Raw genomic sequence first — 25255 nt, forward strand, 5'->3', positions numbered from 1 at the left:
TCGGGGGCGGCCACCGCGAAGTTTGCAACCTCGGGCCTCTCCCACTCCCAGCCCGGAACGGAGCCCGCGGACCCTCCCGCGGCGCAGAGAGGCGGGGCGGCCGCTCGGGGAGCGCCGGCCGGCCCGTCCGCCCTTCCCTGCCGGCTGGCGCGCCGGGAGGCGGGGAAGGAGGCGGCTCGCCCCCGCCGCGCCCCGCCCTCGCCCGGCCCGCCTCCCGCTCGCCTCCCCGGGCGCCGCTCCAGCCTCGCCTCCCAACTTTGCGCCCGCCGGAGCAGCAGCAGCAGCAGCCACCGCCGCCGCCGCGCCAGCCTCGCCGGAGCAGCGCCGCACCGGGAAGCCCGCGAGCCTCGCCGGGGCGGCCGCGGCGGGGAGCCTCGCCCTGCCGGCCTCGCCTGCCCAGCCGGCCTCGCCGCCCCCTCCCTGCCCGCCGCCGGCATGCCCGCCCGCTCTGTCCGCCGCCGGCGGCCGCTCCTGCCGCTGCTGCTGCTGCTGCTCTGGGCGGCTGGGCTGGAGGCGGCGGCCGAGTCGCGCTCGCGAAGTTGCTCCGAAGTGAAGCGGCTCTATGTGGCGCGGGGCTTCAGCCAGAGCGAGGCGCCCAGCCACGAGATCAACGGTAAGCCGCGCCGCGGGGAGCGAGAGCCGGCCGGGCTGCGAGGCGGCGCCCCCGCCGGGAAGGGGCTCCGCGGGCGGGCAGGGCGTGGAGACCGTCGCCGCTTCCCCCACCCCCGGCCAGCTTGCCGGCGGCGGCCGCGGGGTGGCGGGACGTGCTCGGCGGGGAATCCCCGCCGCAGAGCCGGTCCGGGGCCGCTCGGTGCGGGACTGCGCCCCCTGCCTGCCTCCCCCCACCCGAGGCACGCACCCCGGGCCTGCCTTCCCATGTGCCGGGAAGCGCGCCTGGCCGGGTCTGCGGAGCGCTGGGAGGCCTGCCTGTTGCACGGGCTGGGGGGGGCGGCGGGGGGGGCGCTGCGGCTTTGCAAAAGTGTCGGGGCAGCTCCCGGCTGGGCAGGCGCGGAGGGTCCCTTCCTTCCCCCCCCACCCTCTGCGGACCCCCTTTGGGCAAAAAGGGGGCCGCGCCGGGAGGGAGGGAGGGAGGGGGGTCTTTGCAGCGGCGCGATGCATTCAAGCGAACCACGCAGGAATTTGCCGATGGAATTTGCAACCATGGATGCCTCCCCCCCCGCCCGCGCCATGTGGCTGCCCCCCCGCGCCCGCCTCCCTCGCCTCGCCCCGGGGTGGAGTTTCTGGCCGGCTCCGCGCTCGGGATTGGCGGGGGGGAAGGAGCCGGGATTGATCTCCCTCGGGTTTTTTTTTTTAAATTGAGGAAAGGCGAAGCGCGTGGGAAGGCGGCTCCCCCCTCCATTGTCGCCGTGCTGGTTGAGGGGAGGAAGGCAGTTGCTCGGGGTCCGGTCCAGATGCCCGGGGGCGCCTTGCCCGGGTTTTGCAAGGGTCCCTGGTGTTCTCGGAGCGTGCTTGTCTTCTTGCAGACGTTTCATTACCCAAATTAGGTAACATCGTGTTCTCTAGTTAGGATAATGAAACGTCTGCAAGAAGACAAGCAAGGACCCCTCATTTCAACCCTGCAATATTTGAGCTACAAATATTCTCCTTCGTGGATTGCTGCAGGAAAGGCAAGCGGTGCACCTCTGCCCTGGGTGCCCCTGCCCACCTGGGGGACTGGCAACCCGCAGCCTTGGCTTCCAGCATCCTGTCCTTGGGGGGGGGGGGCGATGAATGTTTAGCCCAGGGGCGTCCAACTCCCAGAATTCCCCAGCCAGCTATGCGTAAGTGGCTGGGGAATTCTGGGACTTGAAGTCCACAAGTTTGCCCAGGTTGGATCCCCCTGGTTTAGCCCCTGGGAACAGCAGGTCCCCCCCCCCCGTTTTGGTTGGCTGCCTTGAAAGACACACCTGTGGAGCTCGCACAGCAGTTGGCATTTTCACCTGGCACATTGGATCAATAGAGGCTTTGAGGCCCACTCGGTCCAGAGTGGGGCAGGCTCGGAAAGTGCCCAGCATCCTCTGGGCGAGGAGAACGGTGCCCATTGAAGGCTGAGTTTGCTCCAAGTTTGGCTGGAGAACTTTTCCGTCTCAGCAAATGAGGTTGTTTGTCCTTAAAGAAGTCATCCATCCAGCCTCAGGGCCAGCCAACGTTGCGGGCGGTCTGTGCCAGCTATGGAGGTGCCAGCGACAGCCTTTCAAAACAGCCTCTCCCTTTTGGCAAGGGTCCCACTCCCCATTTGGTGGGGGGGGGGCAGGGCTGAGATTGAAGTCTGAATGAAACGCTTGGACTGCCTTGGACGTCTCCTGGACTGCATCATTGCCCCCAGGGCTCTGGGCACTAAGTGAGACGTGCCCGTCACAACGTTCCCTACAAAGAGGTCCCTGCCCCTGAGATCATCCTAACACGGTGTCCTGGCTTGGACTACGGTACCCATCTTCCATCTGCGTGGATTTGCTTTCAGAGCTTTCTCCTTTAGCAGGTTGCATAAAGGGCTGACAAGGATTAAATGAAACCATGGCTTAGCAGAATGTCTGGATCCGTTCAGTATGTTTGCCGTTGTAAGCTTCAGAAGGGGGGGGGTCCTGGCCATATGTAGGGGTGGAGGGGCTCCCTTGCTGCATCATTGATGATCTGCATCTTTGATGAACATAGAAGGCCCCTCTATTTGGGGGGCACCACAGACCCACCAGCCTGCAAAACAGATCCATCTTTGGATTATCCCCCTCCCTCTCTCCTCCCAGCCTGGAGTTCCCTTCCCAGCCAGTTTTGACTGCTGGAGTTGTTATTTTGCTTATCCTGGGCAAAGACATTTTTATTTTTCCTTTTAGCTTCCTAATGTCTTAACTTTTTATGCTGCCATAGCATTTTACTGCTGGCTTTATTTCTGCCTCTTTGGAGGCAGAGGGGTGGGGGCATTGGAGCCCCCCTGGGTTTCATCTAAACGTTTTTTATTTCCAGTTCTAAGTTGATGTTTGCTTTGTTTTTCTTTCTAAAGCAACCCTGGTGTCTTGCATAGCTTGAAAAGGTGGCGCGGATACTTTAAAAAGAAAGAAATCAGAATCTGATTTTGCGCAGGCTCCGAATTTTCAAATCCTAACTGATTTCTGGGAGCATTTTATCTCTTGGGGTGGATGCCTCGCATTTAGCGTGAGCCTTGTGGAGACCTGACTGGTCCTTCCAGTTCCACCACTCCATCTGTCTCATTTAATAACTCGGTGATCCTGTGTGTGCGGTGTGTGTGTGTTTGTGTATGATTTTGTCTTCATTCTCCCAGAATAGTGGATTCTTAGAAGTAGTAGGGTCTGAGTGATGTGAGCCACGGCACACAACGTCCAGGCCCTGTGGGGTATCCTCCCCAGCTTTGCAAGATATCCCTGGGGTGTGCCCACTTGCATCTGGTCTGGGTACTCTGGGTCTTGTAGTCCAGCCTGGCTGGAAGACCCTGCCAGGCTGGGGTCAGGCAAACCTCTGCTGGCAGGGGAAGGGGCCAGCAGAGCCTGGGTTTGCTGTTGATAATTTGAGTGGTGGGCCAGACCTCATCCAGGCCTATAATCCAGAGGGGAACTTTTGTGCTTTCTCACATCGCCTTTTTGTGACATGGAGTTTTCCTGGCACACCAAATTGCCCTCCTCCTCCTCCTTAAAACCTTGGAGAGACTCTCCTGCTTCCCAGAAACTCCCTCCGCCCTCCCTCCCTCCTTGAGTTGTTTGTCTCCCCCTCCCCTCGGCCAAGCCTTGCCTGGCGCTTTATTTTCTGCCTTGAATGGCTAACCGGCCTGCATTCTCCCAGGGAACAAAAGGATTGTGAGCCGGGCCCTTTGAGAGACCACCAAGGACCCACACCCGAGCCCTGCCGTTTCACACGACTTCTTTCAACAATAACAAAAATGCATGACTGAGTGGCTCAAAAATGTGAAGGGTCCCAGCCATTCATGGGCGTCTTCGAGAGATGCTGCGGGAGCAGCCAGGATAGACGTCCCTCCCCCCCTCCCCGAGTAAAGAGCCTTTTGCACTTTGAGAGAGAGCAGAGCATTCAATACTTTTCCAGGTAGGGATTATCCCTCTCTTTTTTCACAGACAAAATCCGCTGCTGCTCTGCTCGGCAGCTCAGAAGTGTTTGCACTCGGCCTGCAAACAGGTAGCAGCAGCAGACAGGACTCCAGAGTCAGTAATGCTGGGCCAGATGGGTTATAATGCGGCTTTTGAGATTTGTGCCCAGCACACTGGGTGATTGTGCCTAGGTAAACCCACCAATACTGATTCTGGGTTTTGAAAGCAGTTTCTGAACCTCAGCAACTTTTAAGAGGTGTGGACTTCAACTCCCAGAATTCCCCAGCCAGCATCTCTGAAGTCCAGTTGCTGAGGTTGAGGGACTGTTGGAAGAGGTCGGCAGCTAAACCCTGTTGCCTTCAAATATGGACTATTGAATCTGTGTGTTGGTTGACTGTACATGTTGGCTTACTTAGGATACAGGCTAGGTTGTGTTTAGTTAGTCCTACAAACCATAAACTTGAGCAGGGGGTGATCCCAGTCAATTTCTCCTCCTCAGAACCTGGGACTCTGGCTGCATATAGAGGCTCTGCTGCTGTGTTATCAGATGTTGGCGCAGGAGATATTTTCAAGCAGAAGTTCACTCCAGCTCAGCATCTTTTCATGGGTTCTCCAAGGGTTTCCATACCCTGGCCAGAATTTCTGGATACTTTCCTGCTCCTTTCAACTTCTTAGTCCTTCCTCCCTCCCTCCCTCCCTCCCTCCCTCCCTCCCTCCCATCCATCCATCCATCCATCCATCCATCCATCCATCATTACTACTTTGAGGTTTTAGGATAGGGAAGTCATCTGTCAACTCACTTGTGTGGCCCTCCCATCAGTTGGTGGATGGCCCTCCCTGGTTTTTGATTGTTGGCTTCTCCTCTGGTCCTGCAGAATTGGACAAATCTTTGCCCCTTTCGCCTACAGTGGTAGTATGTGCCAACCTTCCTTGTTTTCCTGTCCTCACTGGCATTTCAGGGGTGCTTGGCAGCTGTGGATGGCGGTTTGCCAGTCAAAGATTTCAGAATATTTCCTGGAAGGAAATGAAACCAATGTAGGAGACTGTTGTGGCTGGCCAATCCAGACTTAATCTGAATGCTTCTAATTCCTGGTCCTTCTAAGTCAGGGCTTGCATTTCTGCTCTATCACCGGGTAGCATTTGACTGCCAGCTGGGGATAATCTTCCTGGAGGAGAAGCCATCTGGGCATTTAAAGCTTGCTCAGGTTTTGGGTGCATCATCCTTCCTTCTCATGCGGAGGTCTCCAAACTTGACAACTTTAAGACTTGTGGACTTCAGCTCCCAGAATTGATTTCTGCTTGATCGTTTGTCTGGTGTTAATCCCTGCTTCTCTGAGTGTTGACTGCTGTAGTAGAGGATACCTTCTGATCAAGAGCCAATCCCACACTTGCTGGCACTGATGGTGTCACCTAGTCTGGTCTGCAAGCTCAGAGAACGCCAAGGGCTTCACCGTTCAACCATGAGCACCAGACATCTCTCCTACTAGGCAGGAAGTAGATAAGCAAGATTTCGATGTAGTGTGGATGGGAAAAAGCACCTGGTTGTATCAGGAACTGGATTGGGTGACCAAAAATTCTTGTAGCATAGTGGACCCCCCAGGAGAATCGGGGCCAGTCCCTCCTGGATTGAAGAGGTATCCTGAATTCTTGGCTAGGCCTAGGTGGGGACCTATTCTGGCTGTTGTGTCTGGGCCTCCCCAGCCTTGGTTTGGATCAGCTGGAGCCCAGTAAGGGGGGGAGGGCATTGGCCTTTACTGATGGAGCTTGGTGCGCGTGGGAGGATTCGTTGTCTTGGCAGCCTTTCCCAGAAGGTCCCCTTGGCCCTGCCAGAATAAACAGTTACTGCATTCCGTGTCATTTATAGTCAAATTATGATAGCTATTGTTTCGGGGAGAGCCTCCATTATCAGGTGCTTCCTCCCCAGTGCAATTTTGCTTTGCCCTGGAGTCATGCAGTCAGGTGGAGAATGGGGGGAGTGCACAGGGCTAGGGCTAGATCATTTTGTATTTTCTGCTTTGCCGCTTCTTGAATACAAGGTGGGTCTCTCGCTAGGCCCTCCCTCCCCAGGTGCAAAAGGCCACTTCACCCTCCGGCATCCATGCATGCCAGGTGCAGGTCCGCCAGGCAGAACTTGACTTTGTCCTTCCCTGGAAAGTGCTGGGATTTTTCCTTTGACTTCTCATAAGAATTTGTGCTTGGAAAGCTAGGGTGGAGGGAAGTTTCTGAAGGCAAAAAAAATCCAGGCTCAAATCCCACCCAAAGGGCACTCCTTCTAGGCCAGGGGTCTCCAAATGTGACCCCTTTAAGATTTGGGGACTTCAATTCCCAGGATTCCCATGCTGGCTGAAGAATTCTGGCAGTTGAACTCCACAAGTTTTAAAGGGGCCAAATTTGGAGACCCCTGCTCTAGGGCAGTGGTTTTTTAACCTTGGCAACTTTAAGACAGGTGGATTTAAACTCCCACAATTCTGTGCTGGCTGAGGGATTCTGGGAATTGAAGTCCACCTGTCTTAAAGGTGCTGGTTCCAGCAAAACAAAAACAAAAACCCACACACCATTGGGGAGGGTTGATTCCCACTAAAACCACACAAGTCACTTCACAATTGCTGTGACTTGCTTTTAGGAACTGTATGATTCGGCTTACAACCTTCGCAAAAATGGTGACTCGATTTACGACCAGAATTCCGGTTGTGATTGTAAGCTGAGAACTACCGGTAGTGTTGGCTGGCCAGCCTCTCTTCTCTCCTTTCTCATAGGGAAATTTTAAAGATTACAGCCTGGCGTAGTTGTTGCTTCTTGAGAGCAAAACCCTGCCTTGTTAAAAGGGATTAAACTCCCTCGCAGTGGGGAAAATTCATGTGCACAAAACGGCTCCTTCACAACCCTGAAGTTGATGCGTTGGGAGGGAGAGAAAGTCAGTGGAGGGACTTTAAAATTCAGAGCAAAGCTATTTCCCCCTGCCCGCCAAAGTCCTCCTGCCCAAATGCAGGAACCCCAAAACATGAGTATCTGCTGGGAATCAAATCCCACACACCCACAAGGGTCTTTTGTTCTCCCCAGCGTGTGCATGTTTAATATCATAGTACGGTGCTTCCTTGGTGCTTCTTAGTGGCATGATGAAAAAATGTGGTTAATTACGGTGCAGGGCGACGAGAGAGAGAGAGAGAGAGAGAGAGAGAGAGAGAGAGAGAGAGAGAGAGAGAGAGAGAGAGAGAGAGAGAGAGACTGACTCGGTTTGGGGGAATGGGCTGGGTTTGGCATGGATGCCAAGGTTTCCACCTGAGGCTGGTGGCACCCAGCATAGGCCTCTTGTTCTCGCTGCTAAAGCCAATCTAGCTAAGTGTTTGCTCTTTGAAAAGCAGGTTTCCAAGCCTGGGTGTTCTGGGCTTGGCATCCTGGCATGTTGCAAAAAAAAAAAAAAAATACTACTAATAATAATGGTGCGCTGGGGAGAAAATTGCATGCTGCCGAATCTTTTTCCCCTGACATACCAAGATAATATTTAGTATTTATCCATTCAAATCCATCTCCTCTTTGGATATCAGAGAAAACCCACTGCGTTCTGCTCAGGGCCGGGCAGTCCTTTTCGGTTGCCCTGGGCTGTTTCGCTGCTTATGTTGCATCGACTTCATTAGCTGTAAAAAAAAGAGTCCAGAGCAGGGGTAGGCAACCTTGGCTCTTTTATGACTCGTGGACTTCAACTCCCAGAATTCCTGAGCTAGCATGGAGTTGAAGTCCATGAGTTATAAAAGAGCCAAGGTTGCCTACCCCTGGTCCAGGGAGTGTCTCTCATTTGTGCAGCGAATGTGATGAAATTCCCCTAGTTTAATCCGTGCAACCCCAAGCCTTCCCAAGAGCGCTTGGCCACTTCGTGGAAGTGCTGAGCCTCTGATCTTGTGGCACTTCCTGGAATGACCGAGCAAAGGAACTCCGGGCTTCCTTGTGTATCTGGGAAAGAAGAATTCCAGGATAATTTTTTCCTTCCTTATTTCACTTCCTTCCGGGTTGAATACGCTGCTTCTTGGGAGAACCCATACACTGTGCAATTTCAAGAGCGCAGGTAGTCCTCGACCTACTACACAATTGGGACCAGAATTGGCAAGGCAGTTGTTAAGTGAGTCCCATTTTATTTCTTACACTATCTTTGCTATGGTTATTAAGAGAATCAAAGGTTGTTAAGCAAATCCATGTTCTCCTGACTTTGCATGTCAGAAGCCAGCTGGGAAGGTCACAAAGCACAGTCACGTGATCCTGGGACGCTGCAACTGTCGCAGATACATGCCAGCTTCCAAGCAGTTGCGTTTTGGTCACATGACTTAAAAGGACCCACAGTCATACGTGCGAGGACCGGGTCATGACATTTTTTTCAGTTCCACTGTAGCTTTGAATGGCGGTTACACAAGCTGTTGCAGGTCAAGGACTTCTTGTAACAGATTTGGGGATTGCCAAGGACTCTCTCGATGTCTTGTTAGATCAGCATACTTGCCTTGCAGGCTAGATCCCTGGCCTGAGGGCAATTAAATAATGTTTTTTTTCCTGGCTATACCATGTTTAAAGTGTGTGCAGCCAGATTTCAGACACCTGTTACTTGCCTGGGGCTAAACTTTGATCTTTGCTTTTCTGATAGAGTTAATGAGTTGGGGCCTGCCGAAGTGTTTACACAGAGCTGTAGCAATGGTTAACAACAAAAGACTTTTGTCAGGCTGCTTTTCTGCTGCAGAGCAATGGTTGTTTGATTAAAACAGATGTATTGGCATTCTCTCCTCTCCTTTAGAACTTATTTTGGTATTTCGTTGGGCAGGAACACACGCCAAAGCAAATAGTTGTGAGCAAAAATAACATTCTACCTGTTTTTGTTTTCGTCGTGAATGCATGGCTCAGCCAACCCTGTTGAGCAGTCGATACCCCCTCCAAGTGGAGAACACTGAGAACAGAAGATGGCTTGTAATTTTCCACATGGACTTGGAAAAGTTTTGAGTGAGAAGATGCCCGGAAGGGAAGTAAGATTGCCTTCATCCCATCAGGTTGAATTGGTCAGTTTTGATTCTTGTTACATTTGGGTTAAGAGACACAAACCCAAGACCATGTTGTGAAGATCTGAAGATCGTGTTGTGCTGGTAAATGCAACATCTAAGTCTTCAGAATGCTAAGCTTTGTAGGGGAAGGGGTGAAGTTCTCCTGGTAGCCTGTGGTGGTCTTGCGCTTAGCTAATGAAGAAGTAGTTGAAGATTTCCAGAATTGTGGAGTTGGAAGGAGCCACCACAAGGAGCATCTAGTCCAACCTCCTTCAATGTGCAGAACAACCAATTCAACCATCCTTGAGTTGCGGCTTTTCTTAAATGCTGTCGGAAGTGAAGAACCCCCAACTTCCATTGGTACATTGTTCCACTGTTGCGCAGATTTGACTTACATCCAAGTGAAGTCTAGATAGCTACGGCTTGTATCCTTCTGAGGATCTTCCCTATGACACCTTTGTACATATCTGAACACTAATGTGTGAATCCCTGCCAAACAAAAGGTAGTTTCTATTTCTTCATGACCTGCACCTAGTTTTTATGACCTCAACTCCATGGTTGTCCGTTTTTTTTCCATTACTCTAAGCTTTCTTTGCTAGCTGGACTTGTGTTTAAGAAGACCTGTGAAGAATTCTATCTTTTGGTGAAGGACTTTGACCATTTAGGAGATCTGGAAAAGGTTATCTGGTTGAAGGCAGGAGTTCTTCGGCAGTTTAAACACCTATCAATTCACCCATGATGGTTTATCTGCACATTAAGCACCTGGGCTGTCAGCCTTTGATCAAGAGGTTAATTAAAAGAGTTCTCCTCAACTGTTTTGGGGCTCCTAATGAACTGGGCAGGGGTTTCCTTCAAATATTCCTACAGCAGGTGGCTACAGAAATGTCAGGCCACAGAAGCTATCATAAAAGAACCAATTTAATCAACTGACTCCTTAATTCAGATTTGTTTAACTGCCTGAAAGTCCTGATAACAAATGACTCTGTAGGATAGTTAGAGATGAAAGTAGAAGAGATTACAAATTAAGAATCTGAGTTTAGGATCCACAAAGACCCCTGTTCAAATCTCCTGTACTGCTCGGTTGAAGCAATCCATAGGATTGTTGCTTAGATCAGAATGAAGGAAGAACTATGTCTGCTTCCTTGAATATAAAAAAAGGGACTTCCAAAAATGATTTTTTTTTAGAATTTGAATTACTTGACAAATTTGTTCATTTGGCAGGTTTGCACATTGTGTTCAACCCTAAAGTACCCACCCATTGGGTTTGTCCAGCAAGTTATTGGTGGTTAAAACCAACCAAGAGTACCAAGTTGCGTGAATGCAGCTAAGTGGGTCAGTCATTGATCTGGTAGAGTGTCAACACAACCAATGTACCCGTCCAAATCTCTGGTGTCCACCTGAGATGATCCCATCCAACAGAGAGCCAGTTAATTCTGGTCTGGTATTGACGTTTCCAACCAGCTGTGGATCCCAGAGGGGCCCCCTCTCTGAAGGCCTTTGTATGGCTTGACTGGACATATTTCCAAAAACTGGAACAAGGCATGAAGTTTCATCTGGCCCTCAGCCCACTCTGTCTGGTCAGTTCAGCTGGGTTTTCCCCCTTCCCTTCCTCGGCTTGAATAAACTTTGCAGCTGAGTTAGGAGCAGACAAAATAGTTGTGGAGGAATTACAGATCTTCTGACGGGTTCTATTATGTAGTTGTTTGTGAGGTACAGGGAGCAATTTGTGTACGTGTGGTTGGCTGGCTCGCAGAATTGCATGGGGAGAAACGCTGGAGACGTGGGTTGGCCAGCCAGCTACTGACCAGCTGGAATCAACACAGCCATTTCAGCACAGTGCTGACTAAGCTGGTCCAGGACAGGGTCTCCCAACCTTGGCAACTCAAAGATGGGTGGACTTCAACTCCCAGAACTCCCCAGCCAGCTTTGCTGTTAATCTCCTAGACCAGTAGATCTCAACTTCAAGAAGGATGGACCAAAATTTCGGTTGCTGAGCCAGCTGGTTGTGTAGAGGCTCGTGTTCAGTTTTACGTCCTTTTTCGCCACCGCTGTTAAGCAAATCACTGCAATTCTTAAATGAGTCACATGGTCACTAAGCAGAACTGGCTTCCTCCATGGACTTGAGAAGGTCAGGAGGGCAATCCCATGACCTGGGGAAGCAGTAACCTTGTCAATACATGCCAGATGCCAGGTGTCCAAATTTTGATCACGTGGCCAGGAGGAATCATCCACAGTTGTGAGTTCAGGGAGCATCCTCAGTCGTTTTTTCAGTGCCCTTGTAACTCTGAAGGGTCGCTAAATGAACGGTTGTAAATTGAGAACTACACATACTTCCTCATTACCCTGAGCCTTATTTTAATGCTGGTTGTTGAAGAAGGTCCAGTTGATTGATTGCGTCTGTGCCTCACACCAAGTGATAAATGGACGGATCTATATAATTCATTAATTATATGAAATTGGTTAAAAAAACACACAGGTGCTTATGAACCAGGCCATTATGCGGGCAGCAAGATATCGGCATGGCTTACGAAAATCAAGTGCTAGATACTTTGCTTCTTTGGTGTGCCTGGACAAAGGGCTGTTATAGGTCTTCCTGGTTTTAATTCTTTCCTCCAAAGGAAGACTTGAGTCGAGTCTCCATTGCCAAGGAATATTCCAGGTGCAATGTCATTTAAATGTTAATCTGACCATTTTTATTTTTTTATTTTTTTATGGGCAAACAAATGGGCAAATGCCCTGATTGAAATGCATTGCTTGTTTCAGGGCCTCTGGAGAAAGCTTGAAGTTCCTCTGTTCTCGGAGAGGGGAGGAAACTGAAGCGGAACCATTTTCCCTTGTCATAGCTAATAAACTTTGCTTAGGTCTTAATTTTTCTACCTCGCTTCACAAAGTAATTGAAACTTCCCTTTTACTGCCTTCCCTTCCGATCCCCTTCCCCCCCCCCCGCCCGGGAAAAAAAAATCCATGATTTGGTCAGTGAATAAATGGAATTTCAGCAAGAAACTTAGTGACAAATTCATGTGGCCAAATTCTCTTGAGTGAGACAGGTATAAACCGATTGGGTAGCTGGTCCCTCAAGATGCAACGGCCCTTTTTGAGAGCTGATATGGGTAGAAAAGAAGATGTAAGCTTTATAAGCAATAAGGAAAATACTAGAACTATTTTAAAGCAGCAGATGGTCCGATATATAAGATGACTGGCTTGGAAAATAGGAGTGTGATCAACTATCCATTCTTGTTAGGCTTAAAGAGGAGGAAGGATTACTTTGCTTCCTGCAAAGTGCCCCCATGGTCCAAAACCACAGAACTGTTTGTGTTTGTGAGTTCACTCATGCATGCAAGTGGCAATGGAGAAGATGACACCAGGGACGGGTGAGATCAGATCAGAACTAGAGCATAACCAGCCTCTAATAAAATGTTTACTGGTGTTAATCCAGTTGAGGTAAACAGCCAAGGCGGAGATGAGCAGGAAAAAGATGCGTAAATATGCAGGCATTGATCCTGAATTATTAGAATGGAAGATTTCAGACAACCTGGAAAAAGGACCAAAGAGGGCAACGAGATGACCAGAAGATTGGAAATTGTCCTTCAAGAGAGATTGAAGCGGTGTTTCAGTTCCCAGGTTTCTGGGAAGTCCACACATCTTAAAGTTGCCAAGCTTGAGAAATAACTGTTTTGAAGGAATTGAGATTGGTCACCCTTGGAAAAAAAGATGGTTGATTTGATAGCAGTGGGTGTCACGCAGAAGGACCTTTTGTTATTGGTCATTCCTGAATCCAGGATGGCAAAGAATCCTTAGAAGTTCTAGAAGAGCAGTTCCTAAATCCATGTCGAGAACTTACTAGCAGGAAGAGAAGATCAGCAGCAAATCAGTGACTGGTTCAAGGTGTGTTTACATCTCTTTGTTAATGGTGTCTGAGCATTGCTTTGTAGGAGATAATTCAGTCAGGTTTTCCTCCTAGCTGCCTGTGGCCTGTGACCTTTGCTGGAGAACCTGACCTAGTGGTTGGCTGGCTATCATTAGGCACAGCAAGGCAATAAACGGTGGAAATCTTCCTACTTTTATTAAGTCTGCACTTAATAACAGTAAATGCACACTAAGCTGTTTCGCTCTGTGTGGGCTGAAAACTTGTTTTCCCTCTTGCTGCAAAGAGGCAGAGGCAGAAGACTGAAAAATGCGCATGGGGACACTTTCTCCAGACCACCGGGAGATGATTCCAACCCAGGACACGAACCAGTTTTATCTCTTCTTGAGTAACATCTATATACCATGCTAGAACTTTAAGCTAAAGATTGAGCAAGATAGCAAAGCAGCAAAACTCCCAAATATTCCGAGCAGGGATGATATCCTTAAGCAGCAGACGTCAACAGGGTTGTGTCACAACTTAGGTGCAACATCAGAGAACTAGTAAATGATGCAAACAGCAGAAAGATAGGAGAAAACCTGTGTGTTTGCAACAGGAAAGAAACTGATAAACAGATAGGATAAGAGACAGAAATGTATGTCAGCAGCCGGGTGAGAAATTGGAACAATGGATTTCTCATAACCTGGATTAACAGGCCATGGGGCTGGGGTGGAGGTAGAGGACGGTGTCTCCAAGTGAACGGTTGGTGAGCATTCCATGGGTTTGTGAGTGAGATCGGTCCAAAATTTGAAGGAGGTCCTGATACTAAAGGTACAATCAAGATGGACAGATGTCAACTAGGACTGCTTTATTCTTAGGAGGTTCTCCTTGATAGTTCATGATTCCAAGAAACCTTCTGGTTTGTGAAGAATCAGCACCCCTGAGCTGGTATTTTGAGTACATCTTATAGTTGAGGAACATGGAGATCCAAAAGTTGAGCTCACCCACAAATCCAAGTTTCATTGAGTTCAGTATCTGATTTGATTGAAGAAGAAGCATGAGAAGAGTGGTTTATTAAGAAGGGGGCTTCTGGATGCAGTGGGCTTTCTTCGGAGTAAATAAGCATGCCGGTAATCGGCTTCTGGCCACTTCTGCTTGGAAGGAGGGACACTTTGGATTGTTGGGTTTGTTGCGTTCTTAATTTGTGATGCTGGCTTTTTTTTCTTTTTTCTTGTGCTCAGTTTGAAACATTTGAGCTTTCTCATTTAAGTAATGATCTGTTCATACAGGTTGGGTTATTGGGAGGGGGGGTGATTCCCCAATTGGGAGGCACAGTCAGGAACCAGAGGTTATAAGGCTACAGGCAAAGGAAGGTCATGACCTTGTTTTTTCGGCCAAGAAGACAGCCATAATGAGATGTGATTTTCTCTCTTTAAAAAGGGCAGTTGTTTGCATGAAGGAATGCGGTAACGGGATTCAAAGGAAACATGCCGACCTAACGAGGATTAAGCCTAATTATTTGCCCTGGTTCTCCAAGAAGGAACAGGATGTAAGTTTTTGATAGGAAATGGTGTTGGAGCAAGGGGAGGGGGAGAAAACCAGAATGGGTCCCCTTCCTCCAAATTATGCATGGAATGTGGAATTTAAGAAGGCCATTGAAGGTCCCGCTCACTTCTAATCATCCTTATTAAAAGGCTCCTAATCTCTCTGCTTGGGAACATGCAAGCGATATTGGCGTTGGCTTAAATTAATTAATGACCATAAAAACCATAATGGACATTTATGGAACCAGGGGGCCCTTTGTTTAACAGAAGGCACCATTTCTGGAGAGTTGCATTTGCAACAGCCCTGGCGAGGTGGGGGAGATTGACATTGATTAAATTCATGAATGTTGGTAAGGAAGAGATGTAACGTATATGAATGGGAATCCTTTGAGAAGGCAATTGGGTGGATGGGTCCCAATCTCTATTGCAGTGTTTCCTCAAGCTTGGCCACTTGAAGATGGGTGGACTTCAACTCCCAGAACTCCCCAGCTACATTTAGGTAGACAGAGCAAAGCAGGTGGGGACAGAAAAGGAATCGTTGCCTGCTGTTACCTTGATTGTAGCCAGCAATGAAAAGATGTTCTCCTGGATTACTTCGGCTTGGTCTTCTGCACCTGAGATGCCAGACATCTTGGCTTGATTCACATGTGTGCATTTGAAACCTGAGGAAGCCATCATTGGCCTTGAGCGATCTACAGAATACAGAACAACAGAGTTTTCTGTAGATACAGAGTTGGACCTTGCTGGACTTCTAGTCCAACCTCCTGCTCAGGCAGGAGAACCCCTACCTTTCTGGACAAATAACTGTCCAGTCTCTTCTTAAAAACCTCCAGTGGTGGAGCACCCACAACCCCTGGAGGCAAGCCGTTCTATCGGTTAATTGCTCTGCCTGAAATTTCTCCTTAGTTCTAGGTTGATTCTGTCCCTGATTAGTTTCCATCCATTGCTTCTTGTTCAGATGCTTTGGAGAATAGGCTGAATCTGCAAGCATCGTGTGAATGTGGCCCCTTGAGCTGGTTGGATGTATTAAGCAAGACTCAAAAATGGATTAATTCAGAGATCAGATTAAGGTCCTTCTGTAAACAGCCTTGCATGGGATTTAGGAAAGTGGCAAATTTTACAATTAAGTTTCGAAAGAGGCTTCTTTATCCAGTAGACTTACCTAGATTTTAGCTAAGCCGTAGCTTCAGGATTAGCTTTACGTGATTTATAGAAGATTAGTCTCAGGCTGGCCTTTTCATCAGATAAGTTTCACATTTATCTTGATTTATTAATTCTTTTCTTCCCCTTCTCTCTCTTCCGCCTCTGTTGTTTAAACCTAATGATTATTCTGCTTGGCGCCCTATTATGATCTACAATTACAGCCATAAATCTCACTGGAGTTTTGTTTTGGCTTCTTCCATGGAAGGAGAAAAATTCACAAGTTATTTACAGGCAGTTGTGTTTGGTAGGCTGGACTTCTAGGGTTGTAAAACAAGGATTTGGAAAGAGAAACGGAAGCAGGACTATGTAAAGAGGCAGCTTTCTTTCTCTTACTTCTTTCTTTCATTTCCAGAACAGAATTAACTTTTCTAATGTAACTTTTGGCTCTAGTGCACAAGGCATAAATCTTCTCATTTTTCAGTGTCTAGCATTCTTTCCATTGTAAATCCACAAGGTTTAATTTGTCCGTAAGTAAAATGGCGTGGGGGTTGTGGAGAAGTAATTTTCAAAAATAAAATCCCACCAATCTTGGGTTGTGCAAGGTATTTTAAGTTCGTACGGCAGGAATAACTAAAATGTCTGGCTTTGCAAGGAGCAGCTGAGCAAGCCCACACAGAAAAAGCTCCTCTCAACATCTCTCTCTCTCTCTGGAGAGGATATATGTAAGTTCATCCTAGGAGCTTTTTGGATGTCAATCATTTTTGCTAGAATGGAGTCCAGCATTTTGTGGCATTGTAAAATTTATTAATTGCCACAATCCTCTTTTCTTTGCGTAGGAGAGGTTGCTATTGTGGGGGAAAATGGAAGGAAGGTTTGCTGTGCAGCTACCCCTCAAACTGTTGGTCTAAAGGCAGAATGCAAATCCCATAAAATAAAATGGTGGTTGCACAATCAATAACAGAGCACGTCATCTTTCTGCGTCATCTTCTCTTGTTTGAATGTGACCCGATGACTGGGGATTAGGCTGCGGTGGTCACTCCTAGCTTGGGTCCATCTTGTGCTAGTCATCTGTGGCCACTGACCGTTTTTGCTCCAGGTGACCAAGGAGAGACTTTTTTTATGCCCTTATTTTCCTGTTGTCTTTCCTGGTTGGTTGTGTTTCAGATGCTTTTTTGGTCTTTCTCTGTTGAGCAGATTCTCTTTCCTCAGCAGCATGTTAATTAGCAGTGATAAGAGGAACCTTAATCTCTCTCGATAAGGAGACCAGGGCAAGTTGAGTGTGAAATTGGATTAGCCTCGGATTCTTTTGATGGCTGATTTTCGGGGAAGTCGTAAACCATTAAGCGAGGACAATGCCTGCCGTTGTCTCCAGGAGCCAAAAGCTGACCAAGTACTTCCGAAGAGGAAGGATGACGGATGACGATGGAAGAACCAAGGCAGGGTGGAGCGTCTGAGCTCAGCCGGATTTGGCTAGCGGTGGTCATTGTGACCTTGTCAGCCACTTCTGTTCTTAAGGCTGATGAACGTTGTGTGTTGAAGCTTCCCTGAACTCAGGGAAGGTAAACGATGAAGGTGAATGATCCTCCCTGCAGATAATTTTTGAAAATTTAAGACATTTTCTATCAAGGTCTGTGTGTGAGAGAAGGGTGGACACTCCTTTGGGTCAAGGCTGTTCATAAGACATCTTTGCCTGTGGTTTATTTTCTGAGCTAACACCACACACTGAACTGTAAACCAAGTATCTGGGCTTGGTTTCCAGAACATGCTTGGTTAAATCAGGGATTGTGGTTTAGGCTGTTGGTGACTTGTTGGGCTGTACAGATAAGGCCGCGGTGAGAGAAACCGAAAAGAAGTGACTGAACAGGCAGAAAAAACTCAAGAGGCATTTCTGGGCTGGCCAGCTGAAGTCCTCCATTAGCTCCTTAAAGAAATCAATAATAATGTATTTTGCCTTAACTTTAGGAGGTTCCATAAATGGGAAGTGTCTTGCGCTGCCTGGAGGTATTCAGTTGTACCCAGGGGAATATCCAGAGCTGGGGTCTTATGCCAGTGAGATGTGCATACTGTGCCCTGAGTTGCCCCTGGCTGTGTTCTCCCACATTGCACAGCAGCTTTTCCTCTGTTTTAGGATCTCTAGATTGATGGTGGGGAAGAGCGTGTTCTCCATCCATGGCCAGCCCAGGGCAGGGAGAATGTTGGGGTTCCTCGGCATGGTATTTTCAGGCATGGCATTGACCCAATGGGCTAAGGCTAGGAAGGTTGGGTAGAGACTTGCTCAAGAGGCATAAAGAGTCACACGGAATGGGAAGGGGAAGAAACTCACGCTGCTCAGTTTACGTTTTGAAAATGGTAAAACCACTTCTTGTCAGTGCGCAAATAACCAAGAGCATGAGTTGAGTTCAAAGCCCAGAAGAGTTTATTATTGCTATTTAAACACAAGAATCTAGTCAACTAACAGTCAAAGCTAAAGATAAGGGTCAACAAGGAGGGTTCAACTTGGGTCCCTTGTGGCAACGCCAGGACTCTAAACTTATGACACATTTAACTCCACCTTCTAGCTCAGCCTGTTCTTCTCCTACACTTCTGTTCAATTTGATTGAATCTGGAGGTTGTGTTACTGAACGGGGCTGCTTCTCAACACAAGCCCTGTGCAAACAAGAGAGGTACCCAAAAGGTGAAGCGGTCCACAGGCTGGTTCTTTGTCCTTTGCCCATAAAATTTCAAATGGAGAAAGAGCAAACAGGAAAGCTGGGCCAAACCAGGCATGACGATCGCCCGTGACTCAGCCTGCAATTTTTGGTCTGAGACATGGATTTAAGCATGGATTTACTGGGCTGAAAAAGATGACGCTGATTGGAAAACATGTTGAAATGGTTAGGGGCTGGGTTCAAACAAAGATCGCAAGAAGCTTGAATCTTTAGGCCAATGGGTCTGGGCTGGGCTGCTCTCTTGCAAGGGCCATGCTGTTGTATATTGAAGTTGTGTGAAAGCTGTTTAGAGCTGTGGCAAGCTCGGTATGGTGGCTGCCAACCAAGCCATGAATCCTAGTTTAGTGCCATGCAAAACGCAGTCACCATTTCGCTGGTTCCTGCACATTGTGGAAGTGAGTTTGCACATCTGTTAACCTCTCTCTGAGGTCATGAGCACAAGGATGAAACAAAGGTCTTCTCTGCCCCCCCCCCCAGCCCCCTACCCTCCACATTTTGGATGCTTGTGGTTTTAAGAAGATTGCTGAAGACAGATTTGTTTTACCGGGCCTTTTACTCAGCCTCTGTCTGGCGGTCTGGTTGATTTATGACGAGTCTTGGTTTTTGTTTTGGTTTATTCCTAACCCTTGCTTTTAGAAGACTTACTTCTGGTAACCCACCCTGAATGGAGTTACAAGAGGTTGGGCAGGTTCTAAAAACCATAAAACTGAAGAGATGCCCTAACAAAATATTTACCAGGAGCTTGCTTTCTGTGGATTGGCACAGCTAAGCTACCAGGCGGTTGGCATGGACATGGGTGCCTGGGCTCAAGTTCTCCCTTTGATGTGTTTTTAGGTGATCACTTGAAAGTTTGCCCTCAAGGGTACACCTGCTGTTCCCAAGCCATGGAGGAGAAGTACTGGCAGCAGAGCAGACAAGATTTCAGCCATGCTGTTGTCGAGCTGAGCAACAATTTGCAAGGCACCTTCAGTTCACGATACAAAAAGTTTGACGGTGAGTCTCTGCTCTGGGCGACTTCTGAATCAAGATTCACGTGTTGGAGGCTTGTCCAATAGGGCTAGTTTGGATCATCTCCCCTCTCCTCTCCTCCTTCCCTCTCCTCTCTCCCTCTCCTCCCTTCCCTTCCTCCTTCTCTTCTCTTCTCTTCTCTTCTCTTGCTTGGCAAATGCATTCCGTAGATGCCCTGATGGAGTCTCTTTGAGTGGCCCACGTGGGGAACGCAACCACATTTCCACTCTGGTTCCTAAATACCTGCATAAAATCTGGAGCCTGGATTTCACTGTGCTGCTTGCATAAACCCTGTGACCCATTCAAGTCTAAATTTGATGGTTCTAGCGTATTGTGGTTCCTGGTTGCTGTGAGGATTGGAAACCAAAGCACAGGTGGGTCCGAAGGGGGTTTATTCCCCCCCTTTTTTGTGGGGAAATGCTGGTTTTCAGCTCTTCCATTCGTGACATAACTTTAGCCTCAGCAACCTTTCAGCCAATGGAAAGGGCAGCAAATGACTTTATTTCTTTCATGGCTTTTGCAAGGAGGCCTTAAACCAACATGGCTCCTCAAAGGTCAGGCGTCTCAGAATCTGTTTTGAGTGTGTGGTTTTTGCAGAATTAAAAGATGCATGTTTCTGCTTTTGTGGCTTCTCCGCTGTTAGCTGTTATTCTTTGTGCAGTTGTGACACAGGCACAGGCAGTCTGGAAAGGGACAGAGTGAAATCTGACACCGAGAGGCGAGCAAAGAAGAGCAGGGGGGGGGCAGGAACAAAGAAGGGACAGTGGGCATTTCCTTCTGTGACTCCTTCGCTATGGAGAACAGCTATCAGTCTGGTCACCAGGAGTAAAAAAAGGAAGACTTGAACCCCCCCCCCTCATCCCCCCCATCATCATTAGTTGGATTTGGGCAGCAGGATGGGATTGCTAAAAACCAGATTGGCCCCCAGGAAGCAGAAGATAGCGCAGAGGAAGCACCCCCCCCCCTCAATCTGACCTTTCTCTGGGCAGAGACCTGAGGGCCAGCCAGCCAAGGGCTGGAGGTTCCCCTTCCCTGCAGGATGCAAAAGGGGGGCTTGCCGGGAATACAGAACAAAAGGGTTGGAAGGGACCTTGGAGGTCTTCTAGTCCCAACCCCCTGCTTGAGCAGGAGACCCGATACTGCGGCTGTCCAATCTCTTGAAGATCTCCAGGGATGGAGCAGCCAGCCGTTCCCCTGGTTGATTCTTCTCATTGCTGGGAAATTCCTCCTCGGTTCTAGGTTGCTTCTCTCCTTGCTTAGTTTTCACCCATTGTTTCTTCTCCTGCCTTCAGGTGCTGCTTTAGAAAATAGGTCGACCCCCTCAAATCTGGAAAGACTTTCCCCTCTCTTCTTTCGGCTAGACATACCCAGTTCCTGCAACCATTCAGCAAAGGTTTTAGCCTGCAGATTTCCAGTCCTTCTGCAGAGTCTCAACCTCTTTCTGGTATCGGTGGGAGCCAATTCTGGGAGGGAAGGGAGGCATCGGGGCTGGGAGGCAGGAACTGTTTACTGGCGCTCGGGCAGCCGTCCAACTAGGAATAACCGTTCAGGGCTGCCCTTGCCCTGGCCTGTCTCCCAGCTGCAGAAAAGCCGAGCAAATTGACATTTGGGGGGAAGATTTTTGCAAGGCAGACAGATGGCTTTGCAAATTCACCCGGGAGCACATTTTCTTGCCCCTCCCTCTCTAAAGCTTCTTTAATTACGAATGCAAGCTCAGCTGGGCTTCCCTTCCCTCCTTCCCTTCCTTTTTTTTCTCTCTCTCTCTCTCTCTCGCTCTCTCTTTCTATTTTTCCTCTCTTTCCTGTGCCAATAAGTGCTAACAGATGGTTCTCCAAACCAAATGGCTCTCCGGAATTCCTAGGAAAGCTGCTGCTCCACTCTTCTGATCCCAGGGAAGACACTGAGAAGTGTCAGGAGACTCCCGGGGAGTCAGATTGCAGAGGACAATCTGTCCAGGGCAGAGAGGCTTTTGTCCGCCTCTTGTTCAGCTATCCAGCAAATGTTTAGGGCAAGGATGTCCAACCTTGGCAACTTAAAGATTTGTGGACTTCAGCTCCCAGAAGGCTGGGGAATTCTGGGAGTTGAAGTCTGCAGGTCTTAAAGTGGTCAAGGTTGGACACTCCTGGTTTAGAGAAAGAGTTGACCAGGATGAATTGACCATTGTGCTAGATAAAAACCAGAGGGACTTAACTTCCCGTCTCCACACTCTGGATGGTTTTGCGGCCCTCCCTGTCTCCCAGCCCCATCCTTCTCTCCCAAAATGGAGACCCCATTTCTGAAGTCTGGAGAGGTGGAAGATTTAACAGGAAGGGCCCATCTGTTTTGATGTCCCCATCCAGCTCACACCTCCGCCCCCGCCCCCCCATTCTGGCATGTAGATGGCATATGCATCACAGTTCCAGCCACAGGTCCACCAAAATGGCAGGCGTCTGAACTTGTGAATGTGCCCAGTCTTCTTTTCAGCACTTTGCTTGACCCATTTCTGCCCCACGCAAGAACTAGACACGTGTTTGTGGGAAATGATCTGGGTTAGTATTGGAGGATCTGGAAATCAGTTAAGGGGATCTAGGGCAACCAGCAGGGTCCCTCTTGATCTGAATTAGGGCATTGCAAGGAGAGACATCAAAGTTCTTCTCCCCTCCCCCCCATGGGGGTTTTATCATTATTTGGAATTTCTTTTTCTTGTGTGTGGCTGAGATGAAACTTAATAAGCATTCCACAGCCAAGCTTACCGTTATTTAAGAGTTCATGCATTGTAATGCTTGATAGATGGGGCCACTTGGAGAAAATAAGCAGAATAACAGATCTGGAAGGTCCAAGCCCCTGCTCAGGCAGGAGACCCTATTCCGTTTCAGACAAATGGCTGTCCAGTCTCTTCTTAAAAACCTCCAGGGATGGAGCACCCACAACTTCTGGAGGCAAGAAGTTCCACTGGTTAATTGTTCTCACTGTCAGGAAATTTCTCCTTATTTCTAGGTTGCTGCTGTCCTTGATTAGTTTCCATCCGTTGCTTCTTGTCCTGCCTTCAGGTGCTTTGGAGAATAGGTTTATAATAATAATAATAATAATAATAATAATAATAATAATAATAATAATAATAATAATAATAATATGATAAATGTAGCAAAAGGGCCATTTTCTGCCCCAAACCCTGCCCCATACACTCACATACACACACACACACAAACACACACACACACACACACATACACACACACACACACAATTCCCCAAGGCCTTGGCCATGTCCATCAGCACAATTTCATTCTAAGCCAAATGGAGCAACAGCTCTCTGGCTATTAATAGTTTGGTGCCTTCCTAAGACCCCCCCCCCCTTTGAGCTTCTGCAGTTGTGTTTGACTGGCTCACCCTCCTCATTGAGAATTTCAAGGCAACGCTCCTCCCCCCCACTGTAAAACACACACTTTTACAATGCTGTAAAACAAGAAAGTAATCTCTAAACGTCCAGCTTGTGTTTGAGAACAAGTCCTGCTCCCAAGACAAACAAAAGGTGTTAATTCATTTTGTCCTTCAAACTGTCAAGATAGCAGCTTGCCCACCCACCATTCTTTCTTCTCCCCCCCTTCAAAGTTGTAGGGTTATTCCTAGGCCACCTTGAGGCTCATTAATCAGCATCAATCTGCCTTCTTCAAGGGGGAAAATTAATACTTAACCAGGATAACCTTCAGAGTAAATTCTCACCTGGGCTAGTAGCTACTTACCCCCTGCCACTGGCCTCGTTAGTGAACTGCTCTCCAACTGGGGTGTTGGGCTGGCTCTTGGGAAGATGGCTTATTCAACCCCAAATCTCGGTTTTTCAGAAGAAATGGGGTGGCCTAGATTGGGATTGCAGGATGCTCAGCCATGCTCTGACACACCCAGGGCCTTCCCAACTGACCTGCGGTTTATTAGCAATAAAGAGAATTTAGAACAATTAATCAATGGAAGGCTTTGCCTCCAGAAATTGTGGGTGCTCCATTACTGGGGGGAGAGAGACTAGATTGCTATTTGTCCAGAACAGTGTGAGGTAATTGTATGCAAAATTTAAGATTTGTGGACTTCAACTTGGCTGCGAAGTCCACAAAGTCTTAAAGTTCCAAAGTTGGCACTCCGGGTCTAGGGTCTCCGGCTTAAGCAGGGGGTTGAACTAGAGGACCTCCAAGGTCCCTTCCAATTCTGTTATTCTGTCTATCAAAAAAAAAAAAAAAACTGGCCGCTCAGCGGGACCAGGAGGGATATTTTCAGAGCCAATGTGATCCGGAGGCTTTTTCTCCAGGTAAGCGTCCAAAGAGGAAACCGATCCGTCTTTGGATTCAAAGGTCAGGAAGGCAGAGGGTTGGGGGTGGGGGGAGAGAGGAAGCGAGCCTTCAACATGATTAAGTGAATTAGAAATTAATACCTCCCACCCTGTGCAGGTTTGTAACCTAGAGGAAAGCAGGAGGGAATTGCAGGCAGGAAAGGCCAGTCCTGGGAACGGGCAGATGCCTTGGTGCTAACCCTGGCCAAGGGGTTCTGGAGGGTGTGGGGAGCCTTGGCTTCAGGGTCTGTTTTGATTCTGCTCCTCAAACTCTTCTTTCGTTGGCCAAGTCCATCCCAAGAGCCCACGGCCACATTCAAAAGCAGCCTTCTTGTGGATGTATTTTAAAAGTCCCCCTCCCATTTTTTTCTCTCTCCCCCCCCTCCAAAATGTCCTGAGTCAGACTTTGTTTGTGCTGGAGCCCTTTGAAGATTTTGAAAGTTTGAATTCCAACCGAATTCAAACTGCAGCCTGTCTTTAAACAAGGTTTAAATTCAGAGGGGGCCAGAGATATTTTCCCCGGCTGCCCCCCCCTCCACCAGTTTCTGACCACTTTTGAGTCGAAACACTGCCTCCTTTGAGGGTGCAGCACAGAGGCCTGTGTGATTCGAACATATTTGCCGGAGCCAGGTCTGGAGAAGACACCCAGGGCTCTGGATGAAGCCTCCACCAACCTCTTCACCTTGCAAGGAAGGGCTGGGCTTGCGGTCCAAACTCCAGCCCTACGAATTCTCACCCTATCCATTCATTCTCCACCCGATCCTTCCGCTCTCCCCAGTTTTGAGGGATATTAAATCATAAAACCCCATTCTACGCAAGATTACCATCTCTCTGGGCGAGAGATGGTAATCTTGCAAAGAAACTCTTTGGGAGAAGGCCAGCTGTTTCATGTTACAGACATCTGTCCCTTGTTAAAAATTTCTTAGGTTATTACATGGCGGTATTAAATATTTCTTGTTGGGCTTTCTTCATATCTCTGAGGACCACTCCCTGAACACAATCCTTGCGGTACTTTCTGGCTGCAGAGGGCCTCCTGCCCTTTCAACTCTCTTTTCTCCGGTCGCATTTTCCAGGTGTGGTGTGGAATACTCCCACAACCAATACTTGTATTGCCCCAACCGTCTGCCTGTGGCTGGTTGGACTTTTTGGGGGGAGGATTCTCCAAGGCCATTCCGTGCCAACTCAGCAACTATGTGATAGGTGGGACTATGGTTCCCATCCTTGCTGAACCCCTGGAAGATGATTGAGGTTCTGAAGTTGGACACTTCTTTATGAAGACTTGGCAGCTGCGTTCTGTACAGTATGGGTAGATCAACCTTTTTTCCCCTGGGTTTGGATTCCATGTTGAGCCATGAACAGATCATATGACCTGGGTTCACGTAGCACAAAAAAGGAAATGGAGTTTGAAACAAAGCCAACCTAACCAATGTTGATTTGGTGATGGACATACCGTTGATGTATCCAGATAAGGATCTGGATATATTGATGGTATGTCCATCACCAAATCAACATGGGTTAGGTTGGCTTTTGTCTTCACTGTTTTGATGCTATTTGGGGGTAAACTGACTTGGGCCAAATGTTTCTAGGAATAGGAATAACATAATAGGAATATATGTAAGGGGAATATGTAAGAAATGGGCTTACTGA

At 48.4% G+C, this 25255-nt stretch overlaps 1 protein-coding gene across 1 annotated transcript in view; it reads left to right on the plus strand.

Annotated features, from left to right (window-relative positions):
• Positions 1-304: 304 nt before the first annotated feature.
• Positions 305-25255, plus strand: part of GPC4 (glypican 4) — a 35414-nt gene continuing 10463 nt past the window's right edge. The window contains exons 1-2 of the mRNA XM_039354780.1: positions 305-613; positions 19138-19296. Coding sequence (XP_039210714.1) covers positions 436-613; positions 19138-19296 — 337 coding nt within the window. The 5' untranslated portion in view covers positions 305-435. The remainder of the gene's footprint in view (positions 614-19137; positions 19297-25255) is intronic.

The sequence above is a fragment of the Crotalus tigris genome, unplaced genomic scaffold, assembly GCF_016545835.1.
Source record: "Crotalus tigris isolate CLP2741 ecotype Arizona unplaced genomic scaffold, ASM1654583v1 scf7180000018585.330925593:3314079, whole genome shotgun sequence".
In the NCBI taxonomy this organism is placed as follows: Eukaryota; Metazoa; Chordata; class Lepidosauria; order Squamata; family Viperidae; genus Crotalus; species Crotalus tigris.